The 24,722-nt window shown below is 49.8% G+C and overlaps 1 protein-coding gene across 5 annotated transcripts; it reads right to left on the reverse strand.

The window, feature by feature from the left end:
• Positions 1–584: 584 nt before the first annotated feature.
• Positions 585–24,450, reverse strand: ABCC10 (ATP binding cassette subfamily C member 10). Of its 5 annotated transcripts, none has more exons than XM_014951209.1 (22): positions 23,839–24,450; positions 16,859–17,055; positions 13,839–15,207; positions 12,635–12,862; positions 12,268–12,424; positions 11,435–11,574; positions 10,872–10,951; positions 10,552–10,723; positions 9,459–9,557; positions 9,036–9,225; positions 8,628–8,705; positions 8,049–8,240; positions 7,509–7,644; positions 6,919–7,114; positions 5,817–6,160; positions 5,489–5,658; positions 5,041–5,201; positions 4,374–4,627; positions 3,921–4,066; positions 3,373–3,470; positions 3,061–3,173; positions 952–1,087 (listed from the first exon to the last, which is right to left on the reverse strand). In XM_014951209.1, exons 2-22 carry the CDS (start codon positions 17,017–17,019, stop codon positions 952–954), a joined length of 4,620 nt encoding a protein of 1,539 aa, XP_014806695.1. In that variant the 5' UTR covers positions 17,020–17,055; positions 23,839–24,450. The 5 variants fall into 5 exon arrangements, with proteins under 5 accessions (XP_014806694.1, XP_014806695.1, XP_014806693.1 ...); XM_014951207.1 differs by having other exon boundaries at positions 23,835–24,450; XM_014951211.1 differs by lacking the exon at positions 23,839–24,450 and adding an exon at positions 17,882–17,950.
• Positions 24,451–24,722: the final 272 nt, after the last annotated feature.

A 24,722-nucleotide genomic window follows, 5' to 3' on the forward strand; every position in this document is an offset into this window, starting at 1 on the left:
TATTTGTTCAGGATGAGTATCTCCATTGCCTCCCTCAAGAATGCAAATCCAGGTTGTGGCATGTCTTGCCCCATGCCCTCCTCACCCATGCTGCAGGGGTGGAGATGGCTCCCGCAGCCACAGGGGAAAGAAAGGGACCTGTGTCAGGACAGTGCAGCAAAGGTGTGTATCTGCTAGGTGTTGCCTCAGTGCTGGGGAGAAGGGGAAAACCCAAGACCGAGTCTGAGGGTGCCCACGGGAAGAGCAAGCTGATCCTAAAACTAAAAGCAGCTGGGGGTTTGTGCAGGTGGGAGCAGGGCAGGAGGGACAGGGACTTTCCCTTGGAAAAGCCATCTTGAAATAAACTTGTCTTAGAGGCCTTTTATGTATTCTGGCCCTTCAGAAGGCGGCCTTCTCCAGTGTAAGCTGGAGAAAGAGCAGCAAAGTCCCTGGGTGCAACCTTCTGCGTTGTTTGGAGAGGTCAGTGCCCCCTGGGGAAAGCAGGGAGCAGGCATGCTTGTCTTTGTGCAGAGAGCACACAGCTCCTGTATCTCACAAGGAAGTCTGTGTCTGAAAGGGAAAGGGGGGACCCGAATAACATGAGCTTCACAAGGATGTTTCCACTTTATTTTAAATTGTACACGTGAGACAGTCTCAGACTAGGAGTCACTGATTCTTCAGTGAGCAGAAAATCCCTCTGTAATCTCAAAGGGGATCCCTGGAAGGGAGCAGTATCCCACCAGCCAGGCTTGCATGGCTCTAAACACCAGTTCCCATCTGCCCTACTAAAGGAAATGCTGCAGTGCCATTCCCCCGTCCCTCAGGACATAAAATTGCTGTTCACGAGCAGGAATAACCCCTTCCCTCACCTCAGCAGCTCCTGGTCCTGCAGGGGCAGGGTTAGGGGCTGAGGCGAGAGGAAAGCAAGGCACAGAGCCAGGAGGGCTGCCTGGGCTCAGCCCAGGAGGGAGGTCACTGCTGCCCACTCTGCAGGAGGTGCTGGAACAAGGAGCCATCCTTCTTACTGAGGTGGGTGGGCGAATCCAGCTCTGCCACTCTCCCGGCTTGCATCACCAGCACACGGTCTGAATCCAAGATTGTGTTCAGCCTGTGGACAGTAAATGCCAGGACAGATGTTGTGGATCTAAGGAGATCTGCAGAGCTTCTCCCTGTGCGCTCAGGGACACACTGCAGTCCAACTCCCCAGAGAGCCTCTGCACACCACTGAAATGCACCACCTCTTAGCGTAACACAGTGATGCCTTCCAGCTGCTGGGCACAGAAGGGCACCAGGAGGCAGGGGGAAGCTCTCTGAAGGGAAAGCTCAGGGCATGTCTGATTCTGGACTTGCACAAAATGTCTCCATTCCCACAAGAGAGTTACTGAGTTGCTTCTGTTTGCCCTGACATTTCCTCACCTGCCACCTCCTGAGGGCAGCAGAAATGGACTTGTGCATCAGCTGTGGTTCCCCAGCAGTCTGGCATCTGTGCTTATGCTGCCACCACCAGTGGATTTGTAGCTGCCAGACTGCCAACCACAGCACCCACAGCACACATATGTGCCCAGTTCTGCCCAGATTGCTAGCAGGGCAGGAACCTCTGGCCCTGGGGAGGTAAGACAGGGCAGCAGGAATGCCTTTGCAGTGTCATGCACTGTTCAGTGCAAAACTAGAGCCCTCCAAAGCTGCAAATCACAGGATTTGAGCAGGTAAAAAGCATTATGGAATTCAGGACTCTGGTTACACATTCATCCCCGAAAGACTGCCAGACTGTAGCACTGGAAGTGACCTGGAGGGGCTAGGGACAAGTACCGAGTCACTTCTAGTCCTAGATTTCATCCATCCAATTAATGGTTCACCCAGAGCTGAATGGCATGGAAGAACCACGGGTACAAACCAACTCCATCACCACCTCTCCCTCCTTACTGCTCTTCCCCATCTCTCTTTGTCACAGTGGAAGAGGGGCAGGGGCCATCTTCAAGGCAGTCTTGCTGCCTTGCCTAATGCTACCTCTCTGCTGGTTCTCCTCTCTAATTACTCCTCCATCAGAGGCGGCCTGCCCCCACCCAAACCAAACACACACCTCAACCCACAGTGCCTTTACCTTCCCACTCTGTTTATGCATAATATCCCTAGTGTAGGAACCACATTCCCTTCAAAATCCTCCTGCCTCCCTCTTATCTTATGTATTTAACAAGACCCACTCAATTCACTTGCCAGGCCCAGCCCACCCTGCCTGTCATCCATCACTCCCACTTCTGTGCAGCAGGACACCAGCCCCTGCCACCTGCTCATTTGATTTTTATTTTTGTGGTAACCTGTGTGTTTTGAAAACACCCTTCATACAACTGCACAACCCTCTTCCAAATTACCCTCCACTTGGCAAGTGTGGGAGCACTGCCTAATGCTAACCCATCCGTTCTCAGTACCCACAGTATTCATGTTTTGCCCTCCTCCCCTACCTGAAACCATCTACTGCCCCTACTCTTACACTAAATCTCTCCACTGTGGGACAGGCACTGCTGCCCTGTGCTGCCTGGGCAGTGCCTGTCCTGCTGGCAGCAGGTGTAGGCTGGAACCAAAACTCAGAGGTTTGGAAAACAGAACTAGCCAGCATTCTGCCTCCCCAGCCAGGAGCTGGCTATAGCCCTTCACCACCAGCTGTCCTGCAGTGCCCTCTACTGAGCCAGAGACAACTGCTACTCTCCAATCTCCACGCTGCTCCTTTCTGTAGGATGGATCTCCATTGCTCCTTGCCCTAATTTGGCAGAACCACAAGGCCTGATTCACTCCCCCGGTCTCACTAGGCAGTGCCCAGAAAGAGCCACCTACCATATGATGCAGCATTTTGCCCTTTGCTGTCCCCCCTATTTTTGGGTACAACATTCTCACATCTAGTTATTCCCAGCACCCATGGGCTAATAAAGCAGAAAAGGCAAATAGGCAAGGTCCAGCTTTTTGACTTGAAAAGCCTCATCCTGGAGACCTCCCTGCTCAGCTCAAGGCCCAGATATGGCAGGCACAGCCACCACTCCCTACAAGTGACAGGGTGAATTTAGGTGCAGGGTGTTGCTTCCTCCATACCTGTGAGCAATTGTCAAAACAGTTTTGTCAGCAAAGCGCTGGCGGATGGTCTGCTGCAGCAGCTGGTCTGTCTTCTGATCCACACTGGCTGTGGCCTCATCGATGCACAGCACCTGCCAGGGACAGAGAGTGAAGCGAGCTCCCAAGCACCACAGGAGAGATGCCAACCCCCGGCTAGGGACAGCCTGAGAAGGTAGCACAGGACATCTGTTCCCATCACACCCCCAACTCTGGAGCCCTCTGCTCTGCTGTCCTCACACAGCCATCAGCTGCTCGCCTTCCCCCTCGCTCCGATGGAAGCGGGGCACTTACCTTGGCCTGCGTCAGGAGGGCTCTTGCCAGACACACCAGCTGCCTCTGTCCCACGGACAGACTCTTTCCCCTCTCTCCGAGTTCATTGTCCAATCCACCTGCAGGGGTCAAGCTCAACAGTCATCCCACCAGGCTCTGCACCAGGCCCCAGATGACTCCCCAAATCTGGCGTTTTCCCAGTAGCACTCAAAACCCAGATCCTGCTTAGGTCCAGGCCTTGGGAACCCAAGCCTTCATGCATGGATGTAAGCAACACCTGGCACAGAGATGCCACAGTCCCCTAAAACTAGGGCCTGGCTTATCTCAAGCTCTGCTCTGATATCCACTGGGGCCTGGTCTCATCAGCAAGATCCAACCACCCTGCCACTCCCTTGCCATTAAATCTCAGGAAATGCCATCAGGTCATACTGACCTGTTCCCACGCTGGTCCTAGTGTGTCCTCCTCTAACCAATTCCTTACTGCATCCACCTGGCCCCTTTCCCCTTGGCCTTCTCCCCTCTCCCAGTAACAAGGCTCACCAGCTGCTTCTTGCTGGGTTCAGACTCACCCATCTGAGTAATGACATCCCGCAGGTGGCACTGCTCTAGCACCTCGTGAAGCTCAGCATCTGTCCATTTTCCTTGGGGGTCCAGGTTCTCTCGGATTGAGCCACTGAACAAAAACGGATCCTGGGGGATGATGGCGAGCCTAGATCTGCAAGCAAATGAGACCTGAGAACTCATGGGGTAGGTTCGGCAGAAAAGCAAAGTTTGTTTTTTTTTCTCCTGGGGTGGGGTATCTTGGCTTGCTGCATATCTTAGAGGCTCAGAGACATGGGTCACATATTCAGCCTGGTTTCCTTAGCACAGCTGTTCAGAAACAACGGAACAACTCATATGAAGCTTCCACAATCAGACAAAAGGGTGACATAAGAGAAATCCTTTGCTCCTTTCTCTTCCCTTTAGCATCCAACCACTGACAGCTCTCAGCCTCCAGGTTCCCCCAGCTCAGCCCTCCGTACCTCAGGTCCTCCAAGCCGACCAACTGGCTGTCAACACCATCCAGGAGAATCCGGCCTGATTTCAGCTCCAGCATGCGGAAAAGGGCCAAGAAAAGGGTGGATTTTCCAGATCCTGTCCGACCCACAATCCCCACCTTCTCTCCGGGGTAAAGAGTGAAGCTCACACCATCAAGTGCATTAGGCAAGCCTGCTCGGTAGGCCAGGACCACTTGCTGGAACTCCACAAGCCCCTGGCTTGGCCAATCAGCAGCAACCTAAGAGGGATAAGCAGGTGAGACAGGGTATGACTGTGACTTGCTGTCACCTTCATCCTCACGTCCCCACAGGCCAAGCCCCATCCATCCTTTTGCATGTTTGCTTGGCTTCTGACCAGACCTAACACATAGTCCAACTCCAACTCCAGCCCCCTCGTAGACTTGTTTTTCTATCTTGGACCTAGCACGCGTTCTGCTCTCCTACCCCTTCCCATCATTCCAGCCTTCACCAACTCCTGCCAGAGATTCATTCCCCCAGGGGATATACTGGTAAAGGATGAGTGATCAGGGTGGTTTCTGTGAGTGAAGACCCTCCAACCCTTCACTGGAAGCCTGTGATCTTCCCAGGAGGCAAGTGCAGGGCACAGAACCAGAAGATGGGCCTGTTCCTGAGAATATATTTGAGCTTTTACCTGGACCAGTTTATCCTGGGGCTCCGTGGGGATGTCTGTGGTGTATTCCTCTGTGCGCTCCACACTCACCATCATGGTCTCTGTCATAGTGAAGCTGGAAATGAGCCCTGAGAGCAGGTTTGTGACAGACAGGGCATATGAAAGCGCCAGGCCCACAAGTCCTGAGAGGATGAAAGCATAAGCAAGAATGTTACTGGCAAGGAAGAAGCTGGGATCTTGATGTCAGGACAAAGAAAGAAGGGAGTCTAGGATCTCACTCAAGGATGGGGGGACACAGTAGGAGGGATGGGATCTGAAGCACTACACTGTGGGTGACCTGTAGAGTGACAGAGAGCAGGAGCTCTGGATCTTACTCCAGCATCGGAAGATGTGCAGCGCTGGGCTAGGAAAGGAGGAACCCCTGGGCCACAGCCTAGGGGTAGGTATAGAACAATCCCTGGCAACCTACCTGGATTTCCCAGTTGCTTCTGGTGCTGGATGATGGCGATTCCTGCAATAGCAGTAACCACAGCAACTCCAGTCATCTGCAAGCGGATGTCCAACCACTGCATCGCTGTGTTGCTGACAAAGAGGCAGCGCTGGTTCTGCTCCAGGTGCAGCTGATTCTCCAACTCAAACCTGGCAGGTGCACAACAGAGTTTCTCACCACTCAACCTCCACTCCTGCTGCCTCAGGCCAGGGGCATTCTTGCCACCCTATAACCAGCCCCACATCAGGAAGGCCCTGGTCTATAAAGCCAAAACTCTGGGTCTTGGGTGCTCTTTCTTTCCACTCACCTCTGTGTTGCCCGCATGGCTCTGATGCTGCTCAGTCCTGAGAGGGTCTCTGAGAAGTGAGTGTAAATGGGAGACAGAGTGACACTGTAAAGGCGTTTGAGCTCCCGGGACGTGCGCCGGTAATAGCGCTGGATGGAGAAGTAGAGGGCAGCCAGGGGGAGTAAGACCAGACCAATCCAAGGGAGGCCACAGGTGATTATCACCAGCATGCCCAGGAGCCCGTACATGTTGGCCAGGAAGATGTTGAGGACAAACGGCAGGCTGTCATCCACGCAGTACAGGTCTGAGGAGAAGCGGTTCAGGATCCGGCCCGTCGGTGTAGTGTCAAAGAAGGTGACTGTGGCCTGGCAACAAGGGAACCAGAAAATAAGAGTCAGTCAGCTGCAGTGAGATCCAGCCACAGAACAAGGCCCAGGAGAGCAGCACCAAGGGAAGCAGAGAAGGCCACAAAGGAGTGGCCACCACAGCCCTCTTCCTTTCCTCAGCTGGAGAAGAAATCTCAGACTCCAAAGCCAGCATCCACTCACAGAAAAAGAACTCATGCTGTTCGCACAGGAAAAGGAAAGAGCCCTTCTGTGGTGAATGGCAGACAGCTACCAAGATAGCAGTGACTCAGCTCCCATACTGGCCCACAGTAGCCAGTGAGACAATCCTCTAATCCTAACTCTAGCCTGAGGACCCAAGGAAGCCCAAATACTAAAGAAATTTAACTGGCATGTGCCAGCATCAGCCCTAAATCTTGCTTAATGACTCCTTCCAATCTCATCCGGATCTGAGCTCGTCATCTTGCAAAAGCTACTTTGATTCAGTTAGCCATCATCTGGGCTGTGTAGCCAAGACTAACATGTGAATAGATGCAGGTAGCAGCCACAAAACACCCCTCCATGGAATGGAACAAGCTTAGAGGACACATTCTGAACCCTGGCTCATTGGCCCCTTCTGCTGGCTGCGGTGCAGCCCTTTTTGGATCTAGTCCTATGGGGAGCTCATCAGCTAATAGAAGCAGAAACCCTAATCCACTTCCCAAACCCTTACTTCCAAACATGAGAAGAATGTCAAGGCAGAGTGACTTGCAGGGGCCCCTGGACTTTCTGATTATTACCTTTAGAATCCTCTGGAGCAGTCGGTTGTGAATGACAGTAGCAGCACGGATAGCACCGTAAGCAAAGAGGAAGGCCCGAAAAATGGTGAAGAGGGAGTTGGCCCCTGCAATGCTCCCATAAACTATCAGGTAGAATTTCACATCCAGTGAACCATTGGAAGGGACTGGGGTGGTGTCCAGGTCTTGAACGGGAGAGCTGAAACACAGAAGGAGGAAGATGATGAATCTGCCAAGGTCCCCATGACAGTAAACTCACAGACAGGGCATGAGTATCCAGGAGCACACTCAAGGAGAAACCAGGATACTTCAACCTGATACTCGTGTGAGAGACACCCCCTTTGTTACGCTGCGACAAACACTTGGATTACTATGTAGCTAGGGGTCTTCCATCAGCCCCAGGCAGAAGCCCTTTGAGCTCAAGTCAGAGATCTTGATTCTTTTTCTTTGTCAAAGCAGCCACACAGATCTCCTGCAGTGGGGTGGTCAGTTTATCCTTGCTCTCAACAAGGATCATCAAAGGACATCCACTTAAGGGCAATATGGGAGTGTTTCCAGTTTCCTTTGGCATCTCCTGACCAGCATTCACTTACACAAGCCCAGCAATGGAGAAGAGAAGCAGCTCTGGGGAAGGTGAGGTAGCTGAGTAGACCATCACAGAGGTATTTGCTGTCTGGGAGATGCTGGAGATCCAGTGTGACAGCCACCAATCTGAGATATTTCTGGATGCTACAGAGAAAGACAGACTGCTTAAACAGGGTTTCAACCTCCAAATCGGCAAAAAAGCAGAACAGCTGAAGGCGAAGCTGAGGGACAACTTTTGTTACTGTCTCACTGCCCGGTCTAGTCTTCCCCTGCCTTCTTTCTCTGCTGGGAACAGCCTTATCACTCCTGGAGCAGTGACAGGGCACTGCTAGAGGAGCAGACATTCAGCTGCAGCAGTGAGATGTCAGATCCTGTTCCCACATGTGCCCCCTCCCAACCGTGCTACTTTAGTTTGGGGAAAAGGGGTCCTCCTGCCGCAGGGAGAGCGATTAAACCCCTGGTCTCTCTTCTCCCTGGACTCCACACAACCAGGGAAGGAGAGGAGAAGAATGTCTAAACAGAGATGTGCTGCTGGTCCACTACCTCACCTTGCATCAGGAGCAGGGAGAAGAGGACAGATAACGCCAAGCAGCTGCCCACTGCCTGCCAATATGCCTTGTACACCTGAAAAGCCACTGCCCCTTCTTTCTTCTCTTCTTCCTTGTGTATGAGGTGATTGTTTTGGGTTGATTCTTCTGCCTCTGTCTCTACAGCCTCTTCTTGGCTCTGTTCATCGGGGGCTGTGGAAATGGAGGCAAAAACAAAGGTCAGTGCAACGCAAATTCCTCCTGCAGTTCCTCCTTGCTGTGAACAGGGCAAGTCTAGGCTATTAGGGAGACTCTTCTTGCCTTCTCTTCCCTTTCAAGACAGATGCACCAATCCTGGCAGACCTTCATCCAAAGCTGGACCACAAGTGGAAAAACAGATTCAAACACTGCTCCAGACCAATAATATGTGGGCTTGCTCTCCCTCTGTGCACACACTACCCCACAGATCAGCACTGCCACAGTACAGCAAGGTAGTGGGAGTTCTGCTCTAAGGCCAGCAGCCATCAGGTACAGGTTCTGTCCGAGCGCTCAGCTGAGCTCTGTTGCCCCAGCCACCCTCAAAGCTCACCAGGTACAGACCTTTATCATTCTGCCTCTTGCCCATATCCTTGAACTTGGGGAAGGCCTCCACGAGTGGCAGGATATCAGCTGGTGTGCCTGAGAAGAGAAATACGCAAATGCTTCAGAGGCTCTGAGGAACAGATGCCAGCTACTCACTGCCTCTTTTTTCTCACAGCACCCGCACCCTTGAAGGCCCTGCTCCATACAACCTGCTATGGCCTTCTGCCTTCTGAGCTCCCCACCTCTAGGACTGCCCTGTTTTATCTGTGCATCTGCAAATTTCCTTCCATCCCATCTTTGCTCACACACAGTGTCCTCAAGCTCTTTCATTGGGTTCCCCACTAGTTAATCCTACTCCCTTATGTCTGTCTTTGCTCAAGCCATCCCACAAGCACAAATGAATGCCTGAGAAGACAGCCAGTGGACCTGTCTTAACTATCCTGCCATTGTCTATCAACAACAAGGCATCGGCCTTCTCCAAAAACTCCGTCCTGTGGGTGCAAAGGATCCTGGTCTTGTCTTTGAGGACTCCGAGAATGCATTTCCGCATAAGATGGTTGGCTACATCTGCATCAACAGCAGCCAGGGGATCATCAAGGAGGTAAAGCTCTTTATCCTGAGAGGGAGACAAAAGACAAGGATAGAGCTGCTGGCCCTGCTGGAGCAGGCCGTGCTGTAGAGAAAAGTGCAAGTACCTCTGTACGGCACACCTCAAGCACCTTTAGGCCAGCACGATGTCATTTAAGACGTGCTGCCCGATAACATTGTACAGCTGGGTGCTTCCAGCTTCTTTACACCTGACTTGGCACCAGGCACAACCTGCCACAGCATGACTGTTTTACTATTTACCTGGTAAACAGCTCTGGCAAGGGCTATTCGAGCCTTCTGCCCCCCACTGAGTGTCACACCATTTTCACCAACTTCCGTCTGGTCACCTGCTGGTAAAATCTGAAACATGCAAGAAAAACATTTAGAAGGGACAGGAAACTACTGGGAACCCAAAATCAGAACACTGGGATCCCTCTTCTGCCTCTGGCAATAATTTCTTAGGGTGACAAAATGATACAATACAACGGTCTATACTGCAGACATGTGGCAAGCTTGGCATTTATGCAACTAAACTCTCCTACACTCCAGAACCGGGTGGCCACATCTGAACTACCTGTTGAGAGCAACTTCTGGTCTGAGATAACTCTGGAATTGCATCTGGGAATTTTCTGGGAGAACAAAAGCTGTGCCTGCACCAAAATCATGCCAGGGCCCATCCAAATAGTTTAGCAGTAAAAACTACAGAGTTTCAGTAGCTGGAAACAGCTTCCTCTTGATTTGGTAGCATACACATAGTCTATTACTTCCCAAATAAAAATCTTGCTTTACAAAGTATTCATAGCTCCTGCCAAAGCAAACAGGAGCTCCTAATGCTTGGCACTTCAGAAAATCAGGCATCAGGTTATCAGCAGGGGAGTTGGACTAGATGATCTCTGTGGTCCCTTTCAACTCTAAAAAATTCAGTGAAATTCAGTGAAACTGGGAGGAGAAGACTAGTACATGTGTACTACTGACAGAAGGACCACAGACTCAGCCCTTCCAGATCCATGGGAAGTTTCCTCTGATCCAAAAAAGCATCAGCTGCTGATAGGTTCTGCCTGAAAAACCCAGCAGTCATCAGCTCTGCAAGAACATCTCCTTTTTCCAGGATCAGGAGCTTTTGGTGCAGCAGGAGAAGAAACCACCCAAAGTGCTAACGAGAATGACTTCACACCTTAAAGAACCATGGGGCTGAGTATTGTCTGGGATTGGTAATGAGAGTAATGCTGTGTGATTGGGACTTTGGAAAAACAGTCTATAGCCTGAAAGAATGAGAACTGCTCCCACTGAGGCTCAGGGTGGATGCAAAAGTTGGCCAAGAAGGCTCAGGCACGTTTACAGTTTAGGTACTCACATTCAGGTCCTTGGAGAGGGCACAGGCCTCCACCACCTCCTCGTACAGCCTGGCATCATATTTCCGCCCAAAAAGAATGTTCTCACGGACAGTGGTAAACTGTATCCAAGGCTCCTGTGTGGCCAGACCAAATCCTTGCTCCAGGTCAGAAACATACACGTGTCCACCTTGTCTGCAAGCACAGCAGAAGTGGGTAAAAAGGGTAACAAAGGAGAACCAGTTGCAGATCAAAATGGCCAACAAATAGGGATAGCAGTAGATAGCCCCTGCCTGCCATGGCATGGAGGGACCAGACAAGGAAGAGTATCTAGGCTACTTACTTAATGAGCTCTCCAGTGATGGCTGCAAGCAGAGAGCTTTTGCCAGCACCCACCTTCCCAACAACTCCCAGGAGCATCCCCTGCAAAGGGAAATGAAAAGGAACAACCTAAGATGCCAATACAAGATGGCTTGTCCAGATTTCTTGAGCCACGTGGAGCCTGTAAGTAAGCTGACTGCTGTCTTAAACTAGGACTATCTCATAGGTTCAGCAGCAGAGCTGGGTACAGCTGTTGGGTAAACTACACTCCTGATATGGCAGGACACAAGTCTGCAAGGAGGGTTAACTCCAGAACCTATCTGTGTTCCCTGCCCAGTCTTTTCTTGCAGCAGCGGTGGAAAGTAGAGAGAGCTGGTTCATCTGCTGTCTGGAAGCCATGCCTGGATCTCCTCCAGCACCCTTCAGCTCTGAGAGATGCGATATATGTTCTGTGCCTCTTGACCAAGAGCAGATTTTGAGACATGACTCATAAGACCAGGAAAACATAAAAACATGCCACCCCTTCTCCATTATTTGGCTTCTCTAGTGCCATTCTTTTCTGTTACGTCCTGCACCCTTGCTCACCTTTCTTACTGACAGGTTCTCAATGTGCAGTTGCAGAGTGCCTGTGGACAAGGGCGGTCTGGTGCTTTCCCCCTCAACTGGAGCCCATGAGAAGGCTGCACATCGCATCTCCACGGCAGTAGCAGTACCTGAAGGGCTATCTGCAAGAGAAAAGCAGAACAGCATTGCACTACCATGAGAAGGCCAGAAAATTAAAGGCACCCAGCATAAAAATACTACCAGCTTTGTTCCCAAATGGAGACCACAGACAGGGCACTGCCATGATACCCTTGACCCAGCCACAGAATGAGATGCTTGCCTACTAACTTGCCCTTAAACTTGTACCTCCCTTCCTCCAACCCTCCCGCCTACCACACATACATGGTTACCTTCTGGTTGTCAGAGAGACACTGTAATGACAACCTGGTTTTATCATTATTGGAGGGAATGGCAGGGAGCTGACAAATTGCAAGCAATGAAAGAAGGGGAGCTGAGACAGCTCAGGAGAGGGGCACTCACTCAAGTCCTTCTTTTAGGCAAAGCCAAGATTGTTAATGGCATCAGAGGAGCTTTGGACAGAGGAGGAAGCAGCTTCTTCTAAAGAGATACTAATGGCAGTGGTCCATGGGCACAAGCAATGGCTTATCATTGGTAAAGATAAATGTTATAGCCTTGTCTCCCATTTTTCACAGAAATGAAAGTGCCTTCACTCTGCCTCTGACAATTAAACATCTTAAATTAGGGAATGACAGCCAGCTGCCCTCCAGTACAGCCCCTGGGCCTCGCACCTCAGCTCTCTGTTCCAAATGCACCCTCCCTAGAGTCCCAAGCTCAGCAGCATCCTTCACCATTACCCAGGGCATAATAAGCTTCCAGGTCCTGGTCCATGAGTTCAAGGAAACACTGGATTCGATCCAGGGAGACTTTGGCTTCCACAACCCCATTCAAAACCCATGGGAAGTTGTTGAGGGGGAGAATGAGCATCCCGACAAGGGCCAATGCTGTGAACACCTGCATGGGTAAGGAAACAGCCGTGAGTTGGAGGCATTACCTCCTTTTGCTCTTGTATTCTCCAAACAGCTTCACCAGCGAGAGCCTGAGGAGCTGTGGGGAGACACAGGCTGAGTTCATGTCCCAGAAAAGATGCCTCAGGACTGCAGCCCCATTGTAGATTGTCCTCCGCATAAGACAAGGCTGGAGTTCTCCCTACTATCTACTCACCTTTGTGGCGGTGAGCTGGTGACCCAACAGGACATAGGTGATGAAGATGGCAATGGAGACAACAACAGGCAGTGCTGCCCACAGATACACACACAGAGCATCCAAGTACTTGATGGCTCGTAACTTTTGCAGCTCTTTAGCCCGGCAGGCATTTATCCTGGTGCTGAAGTGATTCTCCCAGGTGTAAAACTTGATCACCCGAATGCCCCGTAGAAACTCTGTCATTAGCTGCAGGTAAAAAGGAAAAGCACACAGAGTAACCAGTGCCTGCCTAATGCACCAAATGCCTGCTAGGCATCTAGGCTGATGCCAGGTTTGCAGCTGCCTCCTGCTAAGGGCCAGGCTAAAGATTTATTGCTAACCAAGACAAACTCAAGTGGCAGCTTCTGGGAATTTTGCTCTCACTCACTGCCCAGCTTCCCCAGCCACTTGTGTTGTGTACGGCTGAGGAAAAGGTAAAATATTACACTAATTCCCAACTGAAGGATGTGCACCACAGGTGAAGGGATAAGCGGAATCACTAGCTCCAGCATGGATGCTATTTACCTACTTTGGCCTGACAGCACTCTGAGATAGCAACACCTGACTCTCAGGCCTGGTGCTGCCACGACACAGCCAGTCTGTATCCAGAGCCCAGCTGGTCGACATCCAGCAGCTCAGGTGTCCCAGCAGCATGCTGTCCTCTCACTCCTGCTCTCAGGTCAGCACATGCTGAGCAAGCTGACATGTGTCTGTTTGCCTGACATTAAAGAAAACTAAAAAGTGAGAGCTCATTCAGCAAACCAATCTTACAATAGTTGGAGAAGTTGTATGTACCCCATACAACTAGATGCACCTTCTGTCGGGAAAAGAAAGATTTTTTAAGCTCCCAACAGTTTTGACATGGAGCTGACTTATGTTTCATGCTTCCAAAGCATGATGGAAATGGCAAGTGAAAGCGCTGTCCCCTCACTTTAGAAATACAAGTCTAAAAGGTGGGAATCAAATGCTTGACGTGGTGAGAAGAGAGACTGCACTGCAAATATGCAGAAAACGGTGGAAAAAAAGACCAAGTGTGTTTGGGCTGCCCTTTAGAATTTTTCCCAGCAGTTGTGATTCAATTAATCTGCTTGGGATCATGGCAAGTGGCCAAAAAGCCAATGTTCCAGGAAGAAACAGGAAGAAAATAGAGTAACAAACTCAGAGAGCACCAGGTGTCCCTCACCTTGACCCGTGTGTCCTTGTGTTTCAGCATCCCCTTGTTGTTCATCATGATGCGGTTGGCTATGACCTTGTTGAGGGGCACAAGCAGCAGTGCCAAGGCCAGGCCTGTCAGAAAGGTGATTCCCACTTGCTGGTACAGGAGGTAGAGGGTAATGGCAAACTGGAAAGGCAGGCTCCACACCTCGTGGAAGCTGAAACAGAAGTTGACCAACCTACTGGTGTCTGTGCTCATGAAATTGACAATTTCCCCCACAGTGAAGCGGGTAAGGCTAGCGCTGCTGACACGCAGAGCTTTGCGATAGATGGCAGAGATGATGGCAGCCCGTACCATCAGTGTCACCTTGTTCACCTCGTAGCTGAACTGGTTCCGCAAAAGTGCGCCCAGGAAGGAGCCAGCAAAGAGCCCAAGGGCATAGAGCACCCCATGGCTCAGGGGCTCCTGCCTTGACTCCATGAAGTTCACCAGCAGATTCAGAAGCAGAGGACCAGAGAAACCCAGCAGGTTGCCAGCCAGCTTGAGAAGTCCAAGGGAATAGAATCGAAGCCCAAAGGCTGCATGAAGAACTGAGAGGAGTCGCGTGGCCACCTGGGCACGGTGTGACTTGTCCAGGGCATCGCTACTCCCATTGCTTCCAGCAATGATTGGGCTAGTAAGAGACACAGTCTCTTCCTCTAGTTGATGCAGAGCTGCCCTCTTCTGCCAGCAGGAGTAGAACCGATCACAGACCCTGGCAGCCTGGAGCTGGCGAGGAAGCACATAGACATCCTGTGGCTGGTTCAGCTTCCACTGATAGCCACGCTTCATAAGAGGGTTCATCCAAATATAAAAGAAGCGTGAGAGCCAGCTCTCACCATCTTCTGCCACTCTCTGCTGATCAGGCACTGGGATCTCTGGCTCTGGGATGAGCTGGTCTTGCTGCCAGGATTGATTGATGGAGAGCAAGTCTTGCCTGCCAGTGGTGGGTAAGAGGTAGCCAATCACATACACTAGCAGAGAGGCCAGTTGCAGACAGAGAATGGCAAACCTGGAGGAGGCAGCAGGATGGGCAGGGGACCAAGCAGTCCCGCTTTGGTAGTACCACACCAGCGTGATGACTAACGAAGGTAGGGGTAAGAGAGTGAGGAGAGCCAGGGCCATGGGGCCTCTGGTAGAGCCATGAATGGATCTGCAGAGCATGAGAAGAGCAATGCTGTGGGTGAGCCACGTCAGGGCAGCAGTGCCATTGGCCAGCACTTCCAGGTACACAGGGCCCAGCTCTTGCTGAGAAAGGGTGGCTGGGATGGTATCAGCAAGGAATAGGCCAGCAAGTACAAAGGAAGTGGCAATTCTGCATCCCCAGCCTGGCCTGCAAGGCACCCCAAGGCCAGATCTAGAGGAGGAAAGAGCAGAAAAAAAATTTACAGTTGAAATTCCATCACCTCTCAGTCAGTACTCTCCTTTCTTCTTCTCCTCTTCCCCCCTTTACTTGTCCACTTTTACTTAACGTCCTGGATTCACCTCCCTAGATTTGTAACTTTTTCAGACTGTAGGCACTGCTAAACTACAACAGTTCAATACAGTCCAGTATCTGATCAATACCAGAGATTCAGATGCTACCAAAGAACAACATTTCTCCACAGAAATTTCTATGCAAACTATGATATTCTGTGGTCAAATCAGACTCCAGTCCATGAGGATTAACAAAACAAACCACCAGGATATTTAGCCTCTTTAACACCAATTCTGGATGATCAAATTCTGTGACACATTTCCAATCCTTGTTTTTTCTTGTCTTTGTGATATGACATTATTTTTATCACTATTGTTTTCAGTGATGCTGTATATGTAAAGTCCATAATCTATTGCCCAACAAAATATTTCATTATCACTTGATTCATTATCATCTGTGGCCTTTCAATATCAGTGAACGTTGGCATGCTTACACATTTCAGAAGACTGTAAACAGAAAAATAATTGTTGGTTTCTGTGAACCCCTTATTAGCTTAAATACATCTTCCATTCTGCCTTGGAATTATATCCTCTCCCAGAAGACTCCCAGTTTTCCCAGTCCTCATTCACTGAAATTCCTTTGAATTATTTTCCGTGATTTTATGCTCACTACTGCCTCTATTCTTTCTGGATTTCTTTTGCAATGGGGGGACAAAGGCTGTACTCAGTACTCTGAATTAGGACAAATTCCTGACAAATATAACAGCATTATAATCATAGAATCATAGAATCATAGAATTTCCCAGGCCGGAAGGGACCTCCAAGGGTCATCTAGTCCGACCTCCCCGCAGTCAGCAGGGACACCCCCAACTAGACCAGGTTGCCCAGGGCCTCGTCGAGCCTCTCCTTGAATATCTCCAGGGATGGGGCCTCAACCACCTCCCTGGGCAACCTGTTCCAGTGCTCCACCACCCTCACAGTAAAGAACCCCCTTCTAATCTCCAATCTAAATCTGTTCCCCTCCAGCTTGAAGCCATTTCCCCTCGTCCTGTCACTACAGGCCTTTCTAAACAGGCTCTCCCCAGCCTTCCTGTAGGCTCCCTTCAGGTACTGGAAGGCTGCTATTAGGTCACCCCGGAGCCTCCTCTTCTCCAGGCTGAACAACCCCAGTTCCTTCAGCCTGTCCTTGTAGCAGAGGTGCTCCATCCCCTTGATCATCCTTGTGGCCCTCCTCTGGACCCTCTCCATCAGGTCCATGTCCTTCTTGTATTGAGGGCTCCAGACCTGCACACAATACTCCAGGTGAGGTCTCACCAGAGCAGAGTAAAGTGGCAGAATCACCTCTCTGGACCTGCTGGCAACGCTTCTTTTGATGCAGCCCAGGATGCGATTGGCCTTCTGGGCTGCAGCTGCACACTGCCTGCTCATGTCCAGCTTCTCGTCCACCAGCACCCCCAAGTCCCTTTCCTCCCCTATTATGTCCTTCTCTAATTACATATTCAGCACATTACAGGGAGATCTAATTTCCAGCCTTTCCACCCCACCTCCAGTCGTGCATAATAATCAAGAGCTAAGCAAGTAGGTTGTCATACCTTGGAGTGCCAATGAAGCAGGCACTGACCACGGCAAGGATCACATGAGGAACCACATTTAACGTCAGCTGATTAAAGCAATGCCCAACGCTGCCATGAACCCACACAGGAAGTGGATCTTCTGGGCTGGTCCCACACAAGCCAGCAAGGATGTTCTCCATCCTTTACTGGGAATTGAACGTGAGAGACAGGAGGTCCTAGGGTAGAAAATATAAATTCAGCACAAGGTATAAAATGAAAAAAGTACAGCCCCTGTCCAAAGCGGACTGTGATAGGAAATGAGCATAGGATAAGAAGCAACTTCCTGGGTCAAACGGTCCAGACTCTGCTACTGCGCACTTGCTATGTTATCATCTACTTTACAATATGATTGAGCACCAGCATAAAACAAATTATGCTGCTTGTCTCCTTAAGCCACCCCAGGACTTCACTGCTCCAGGAACGTGAAGCTTGCTGCTTATTTCCAGGGCAATTTTTTTCCCATGGCCAGCTTATCCTTTGAAACTAACATCAGGAAGCATCTGCCTGTGCATTGATCACTCTGAAAAAATATTTTCAGCTACTTAAACAATAACCTATAAAGTATATTTCCATCATCAAAATAATTCCCACAATTCCTCAGGACCACATGTAACACTAAACATGCTCCAGAGGGCAGGGGGTGATGCCGGGGTCCATCCAGAAAAGCAGGCGGTACCTCCAGGCTAGACAGGGCCGGGGAACAAGGGCTCCCGGGGCTCCCTCCCCGCCCGGGAAGGCCTCGGCCTTACAGCGACTGCTGCTCGCACCTGGCGGTACCACCTCCAGCCCGGGGCCGGCTGAGGGCCGCAGTCTCGGCAGGCAGGAAGGGGGCACTGCAGCACCATAGCCGGGGGACCGGGCCCTATCGTGGCGGCCTTCCCAGCCTGCGCCGGTACGGCCCCGGCAGCGGGGATGCCCTGGCCGAGGCCCAGCCTAGCGCTCGCCACCCTCCCCCCAGACTCCCGCCACACGAGGAACTTTGACCCCTGCCCACCGCCGTACCTCAGCCGGCTCCGCCCCGCGCTCACCGCAGGGGGAGGAGAAGGGCGCAGCGCCGCCCCGAGCGCCCCCTGTAGGGCGGGAGGAGGCGCGGCAGCCCCGGCAGTGGGCGGGTGGCCACGGAGGAGGTACCGCAGGGCCGGGGCGGGAGTCAAACCGGGCGATCTGGACCAAGGAGGCCGCTGGGAGGCGGGAGCGCCGGGGCCTGGCGGTGGTCCAGGCCCGAGGCTCGGCCGCAGGCCGCCGGGGAGGCGGCACGCAGGGGCCCTGCGGTTGGGAGCAGTTGTCATCCCTTCCCGAGCAGCTCCCGCTCGGCTGCCTTCAGCGTGGCACCAACAGGTAGATGGTGAGACCAAGAGTGGTCGAAGATTTGGCCAAAAGCAGGAGGCTGAGATGAGGAGAAACAAATGGCTTAAACACGCACAGTCTCCATCATGAACAAATGCAATGTTCCCCAAAATTCCTCTGGTTCCTTGCTGGAGATCTTACTTATCCCACCCCTCCTGTCATATTTGACCCGTGCTGCCTGGCGCTTTGTGAGCATTTCTGACACACCAGGCACGGGTGACCGCCTTAGAGTGCGATGGTGGCAACCAGCGCAGGAAGGTTCATGCATGGCTGTGCTTCCAGCACAGGCAGCACCAGCAGGTACAGCCCAGGCAGTACTTGTGTGGGTATAAATGTGCTTTTATGCCTGCAGCAATCTTTGCTTGTAGCAGATACTACTAGAAGATCCCTTTGCCAATGATAGATCAGTACACCCACCATGGCAGAACTTTCCTAGTGCAGCAATAGCCACGTAAAGCCAGATCGTTATGTTAACTCAATACAATCCTCTGACTGACACAACCTAAACAAATCCACTCAGTTTCACCTACATTTTGCTCAGTGACTGTGTTTATCCAGTGCATCAACACAAACATGCAAGCAGCGTCCTCAAAGGTGACACTTGGTCTTTACTACAAGAGCGCATTGCACTTGGGGGGTGAGTAAATGCTCAAACTTCCCAGCTGGGAGAAAACAAACCTGAGAGGACATCCAGCCATCATCCCCTCCAGACCGTTCTACGATAACACGAACGTGCAGCAAACATCACCACACCATCCGGCAATTTTAGCTGTTGCATGTGATTTTATGGCAGATGCTCTGGATATTTCATTTTCCCAAATCCTCCCTCAGTACTCTCTTGCCAGGGAAAATTAGTGTATCCGTGTAAATAATTCATAACAGGTAGCAAACTTTACTTCCAACACGCAGTTCATCAGAGATAGAATAAAGCATTCTCTGAGCTTAGAAGTGTTATCAGTGGGGTGCTGAGGAAGAAAAACACCAGTAACATTCCTGTCTGCGAAAACAGAGCAATCTGGCTGTGGGAGTGTGAAACAGCAGAGATAAGAGCAAAAACGTAAGAGGCCACAGTATCCTCTAATCATAGTTTCCTTGAGCAGGAGGACAGTACAGTTTTCCTAAACCTCTATCTATATCTCATTGTTTAATTGTCATTTCTGACGATTCTGATTTCTTACAGCCCTGAAAGTAATCTTTGCCTGTGCGTCAGAGCTGCAAGGCTGCCTTTTCATGACAAAGCTGGCTACTGATACTGCCCACTGTGGGCATTTGGGCAGCCTGCTCTTTGTCTCACAGGTTGTCCAAACATTTCTAGAATAAACTTTCCTACAGAGGCCTAGATAATAAGTTTTATGTGCTCTCTGCTCAAGGAAGCTTCCCTTCAATTAAAAAAAAAAAAAAAAAGTGCTGTGAAAGCAGCAAACTCTCAAGACAGCAAATAGAGGATGCATGAGGCTGAAGCATGAACTGCACACAAGTGAAACTTTCAGTTCTCATGGTTCTCATGTCTTACTGCCAAATGAAAAAAAAAAAACCCACCACAAACCAACCAAAAAAAACCCCCAAAAACACAAAACAAAAAATCCCCAAATAATCACTTCTCCTGACTTAATAAGATACCAGAGAAGTGCTCAGATACTAGGACAAAGACTATCCTTGCTCTTGAGCTGATCACTCTCAGCTTTTCCATTTCAGCCACATTGCATTCTAGCGTTCTCCTTTTTTCCATGTGCTGCTTTCTACTTGCTCATCTCTCCTAACCTCTTCATGTTGGAAAACAGGAACTTTTCCACTTCAACTGAAAGACAGACAGCTTTCAGATGCCCGGGATCCCTTCCTGCTTCAGACAGCACTATCTACACTCATATGGGAAAACAAACATAAAGGATATTAAAAAACACAGAACCCTAGGAGAATACTAATCCACCCTAACTGATCTGAAATCACTGGTGCCTGTTCCACATAAGTACATTTAAATAGGAGCAGGGGAAGATTCTAAATAGACATTCCTTCTTTTTATGCTTCCTTCTTGGCTATTTCCCCTCTTCCTGAATATTGCTGCCTGTGACATTTACTGCTATGTATTTGACTGATTTAAGATGTGCGCCATGTGGAGTACAGGCTTGTGGGTATATTGCTTACAAAGTACCTTGCGCACCATAAATAATCCTACACCTGACATTTATCAAAAAATCAGAGCATTCAAAATGGAAAAAAAACCTTCCAACATCAGGTTTAATTTAATCCACCCACACAGGCCAACGCAGGACAGATTTTATTAATTGTCTATTATCCAGAGTTTTTAAATGCTCTAGATAGCTCTTCCTCACTCGGAGCGTATCAATCTGGCACAGGGAAACTTCCCCACACACACACACTTCTCTTACAAGTTTATTTTATAACAGATTACTTAATACCCCTCCCAGGACGTGGAGTCAGGGAAGGAGTGTAGGCCGCATGCCCATTCCACTTCCCAGCTAAAAGTAAATATTGAGCTGAAAAGGAAGCCAGCCTAGACAAGCCTTCAATTCAGAAATATCAACCTTGTAATTATGGATGTAAAATCTCTGAATGCAATTGTCTATTTGGATGCATTTTCTGTGCTCCCAGCCAGAACTCTGCTATCAGCTGAACCGTCCTCAAATTCCATGACGTCATGAGCAACGAAGGCTTGATTACTTGGCTCAGGCCAAAATTTTTCACGAACAGGCTGCTTTGCCTGGACCTGAAGACAAAACATACATGTTTTTCCGTCTTCCTTGGGAAAAAATTAATGCACAGTTCATAAAACATAGTAATGTCTGCTATCGCATCTTCTCATAAGAACACTCATTTTGTCATAAAAACACAGAAATTGCCTTTGTTCTTACTAGTAGGCTAGCCATTTAACATTAGAGGGAAGGCTGCACGGTTGTCTCACACCCCTGGATCTAGTTTTGACTCAGATGTAGAAGATAAAAAAATATAATTAGTCTTATTATTTTCTCTGTTACTGTACTGTTTTTTTTAACCTAACAGTCCCACCTGAACTAACTTCAATTCCAATTTCTGTTTACTTGTTCATACTGAGCTACTGCTAACTTTTCTCATTCTGTTCTTCTCTTTCTCAACGTTGTTTGCTCCCATCACTTCCTTGTTTGAGGCCTAATGAGAATTCAGAGACACCTTATTACCCCAACATTGCCCTCAGCATCCAATCAGTTAAAATCTCTCCACGCAGCAACTAATTGCAAGTTCAAAGATGAGCTTTGGAATTCCAAAGAGGAGTTTGGGAGCTGAACTTGCAGCAAAGCAGACTGACTGGCACCTCCTTTGCCCAGTAAGAGTCTGGAACACCAGGTGCAGGAGTATTACAAAAACCTCTGCAAAGCAGGTAAGGACCTTGCCTGACATTCTCAATCCCCGAGACAAATTGCAGTGCTTCCTCTTGCAAAGATGTGAAAACTCTCAATTTGCTCTGCACCATCAGGTCCAAAGTTCAGTATTTTAGGAATAATTTAACTCAATGCTACCATCAGTGCGCAGTCCCTTCAAAAACTTAACTCACTAAGGCATGTGATGAAAGATGACACTACAACTAGCACAGAATGAGTTTATAAATGGTAATTGTAAAGCCATGCTCAGTAAGATGACAGGGTGCTACAAAATGCTAATGAGCACTAGTCAGCCAAGTATTTTTCTCCAACAAATGGATTTTTTTCTTCCTCTTCTGAAATATTTTAACAGCACAACACATATGCTGTTTGCTTTCTTTTTACCATTCCTTCCTTGAGCAGTGTACTTACTGACATGCAGATAGAAGTTTTAATTAACTTTCTGACTAGTTACTGATATCTGGATTCTTTTGCCTTCCAAACTACTTGGATGTCACCTACATGTGATCTAAATGCCACTGAAATCTAGCATGAGAAACCACCAGAACATCTACTGTACACCTCCTTTGGATACAAGGCAAAATAACTTAGAAAACATTTTCATACTCTGGTATTTTGGAAAGCTTTTAGATATTTATGTAAAGTTACACATATAAACTTTGACAGGAAAAAAAAATATTGCTGGGTTTCTTGGGTTCGTGGCTTTTTACTCTTGACTTTTGAAACCAAACTGCAGTTTAAAACTGATGTAAAGAAAGCAACAGCATGGAAGAGATGTCCAAAACCAAGCAAGTCCATTTTCTCTCTCTTGATAGGCTGCTTTTACTTATTTTAGTTGGTGAAACTGAGCACTTGACACAGACACCTGACGCTAGTGCATGAAAACATGTTTTTCCTTTTAATGAAGAAACAGAACACATTTGGGATGATAGTATAATTCTTATAGTGATAAACTATTTGGATGTGATCTACAATACAAAATTAGAGAGGAAATTCCTACATACACACCAGTTTTTTAGTTATCTTAAAGCACAACTTTTAATTGGAACAGGTTTAGTACACATTGCCTTTGCCATCATTGCATTTTGCTCCCACCAGGAGCAGATTCACAGTCTGCTGGGCATCTTCAAAGATTAAATTCTTACCCCAGGATACTTATAATTGAATTAAGGTGACTGACAAACATTATCAAGCTTAGGAAAGAAGGGGGAGGAGCAAACAGTGGTAATGGAAAATAAGGTAGCCTTTATATATCTCGCGCTTATTTTGATGATTGGCATAACTGAGCGCGTTTCCTGAGCCTGTGTAGTGGTGCATTCACATGGAAAATGTCAAGGTGGGGCAGTTGGTTTTAATACAGAATTGTACCCAACCACTCTCAGCAGAAATACCTTATTATAGTATCAGACAGACCCCCACCCATCAGCCTGCTGTTCTGTTATAAGGAGTATGCTTCAAATTATGTGTTATGTTCTAATAACTACATTAAAAAAAACCAAACCAAACCACCACCACAGGCAAAATTTCACCCAAGTCTGCAAAAACTGAATGGGTCTTCAAATAAAGGCCATCATATAGCATCTATGAAGACAGGCTGAGAGTTGGGGTTGTTCAGTCTGGAGAAGAGAAGACTCTGAGGAGACCTTATAATGGCCTTCCAGTACCTAAAGGGGGCCTCCAGGAGAGATTGGGAGGGACTCTTTATCAGGGAGTGTAGTGACAGGAGAGGCGATTGTTTTAAATTGAAAGAGGGGAGAATTAGATTAGATATTAGGAAGGAATTCTTTACTGTGAGGGTGAAGTGAGGCACTGGAACAGGTTGCCCAGAGAAGTTGTGGATGCCCCACAGGTGTTCAAGGCCAGGCTGGATGGGGCTTTGAGCAACCTGGTCTGGTGGGAGGTGTCCCTGCCCACGGCAGAGGGGCTGGGACTCGATGATCTTTAAGGTCCCTTCCAACTCTAACCATTCTATGATTCTATGATCTAGCTAACAACAAATTACAAATCTAATGCATGAAACCTCACAGCTTCTAAACAAGATGTAAAGGGTCAGGAATTTCGGAAAGGAGAATTTTATCAGAACCTTCATTCATTTTTGCATTACTTTCTTTCTCTGCTAGCCTATTTCAATTAATGGAAAACACTCTTCCTCCTCCTCACCAGAGACGGCCCCCAGCACGAAATAAGAGAAACGTTTTCATGCTTCACTTACGAGAATCGAAACTCATACTCACTTGCCTGCACTAAGCATGGTCGGTAGCGGGTGCTAAGGTGAGGAGAGGAAGGAGGCGGGAAGCGATTCCTCCACTACCACATAATCCCAGCTCCTGGCGGGCACAGCAAGGAATGTGTTCAGAAGTTTTCCGAGCTGCAGGCTCAAGCTCAGCATCACCTCATCGAGCAGCCACGGAGCGCTCTTGGAACATACCCCACCTTAAGGGCAACCGACAAGCTTGGAGGCACACTGTGGGGAAGAGAGAAACACCACCAAAACCCAAACCAAAGCCTTTTGGCTTCAACCTAGAGGCTGCGGTCATCATCGGCACACCAAGCTGCGGCAAGGCCCAGACAAGGCCCACAGAATATCTCCCCTCAGCCGCGAGCGGAGGGCTCCTTAACCCTCCCCACCCGCCCAAGCGATGCTCCCTCTCTCTCTCTCTCTCCCCACCGCCGCCCTCGCCCCCCGACCGGGAGCGCTGAGAGGGACGGCACGGCGGAAAGCCCCGGAGGGGAGGCAAAGCGGACGGAGCAGCCGAGCGCGTCCCCTTCACGGCCACCAGGGACCAGAAGCGCGGGGAAGAGGGAAGGAAAGGACGCCCCGCACCGCTGAGCACGGCGGCAGCGCGTACCTCCCGCCGGGCCGCGGCCCGCCCCGCCACACACGTGACCGGCCATCAGCGGCCGCCATTTTGTGCGGGCGTCCCCCCGCCACGCCCCCCCCCCCCCCCCCCCCGCCGGCGGGGACCCCCTCACCCCGGCCCCGCCCCCGCCTCCCCTCAGCAGCCGCGGGGGCGTGGCTTGGAGGGCGTGGTCACGGCGGAGTGCCCGCCCCCCGGGGGGTTTCCCCCTAACGGGCTGCGGGGGAGGGGGGCTCTAGCCCCGCCCCCAGCCACTCCGCGTTG

The sequence above is a fragment of the Calidris pugnax genome, unplaced genomic scaffold (genome assembly GCF_001431845.1).
Source record: "Calidris pugnax isolate Ruff unplaced genomic scaffold, ASM143184v1 scaffold24, whole genome shotgun sequence".
Classification (NCBI taxonomy): Eukaryota; Metazoa; Chordata; class Aves; order Charadriiformes; family Scolopacidae; genus Calidris; species Calidris pugnax.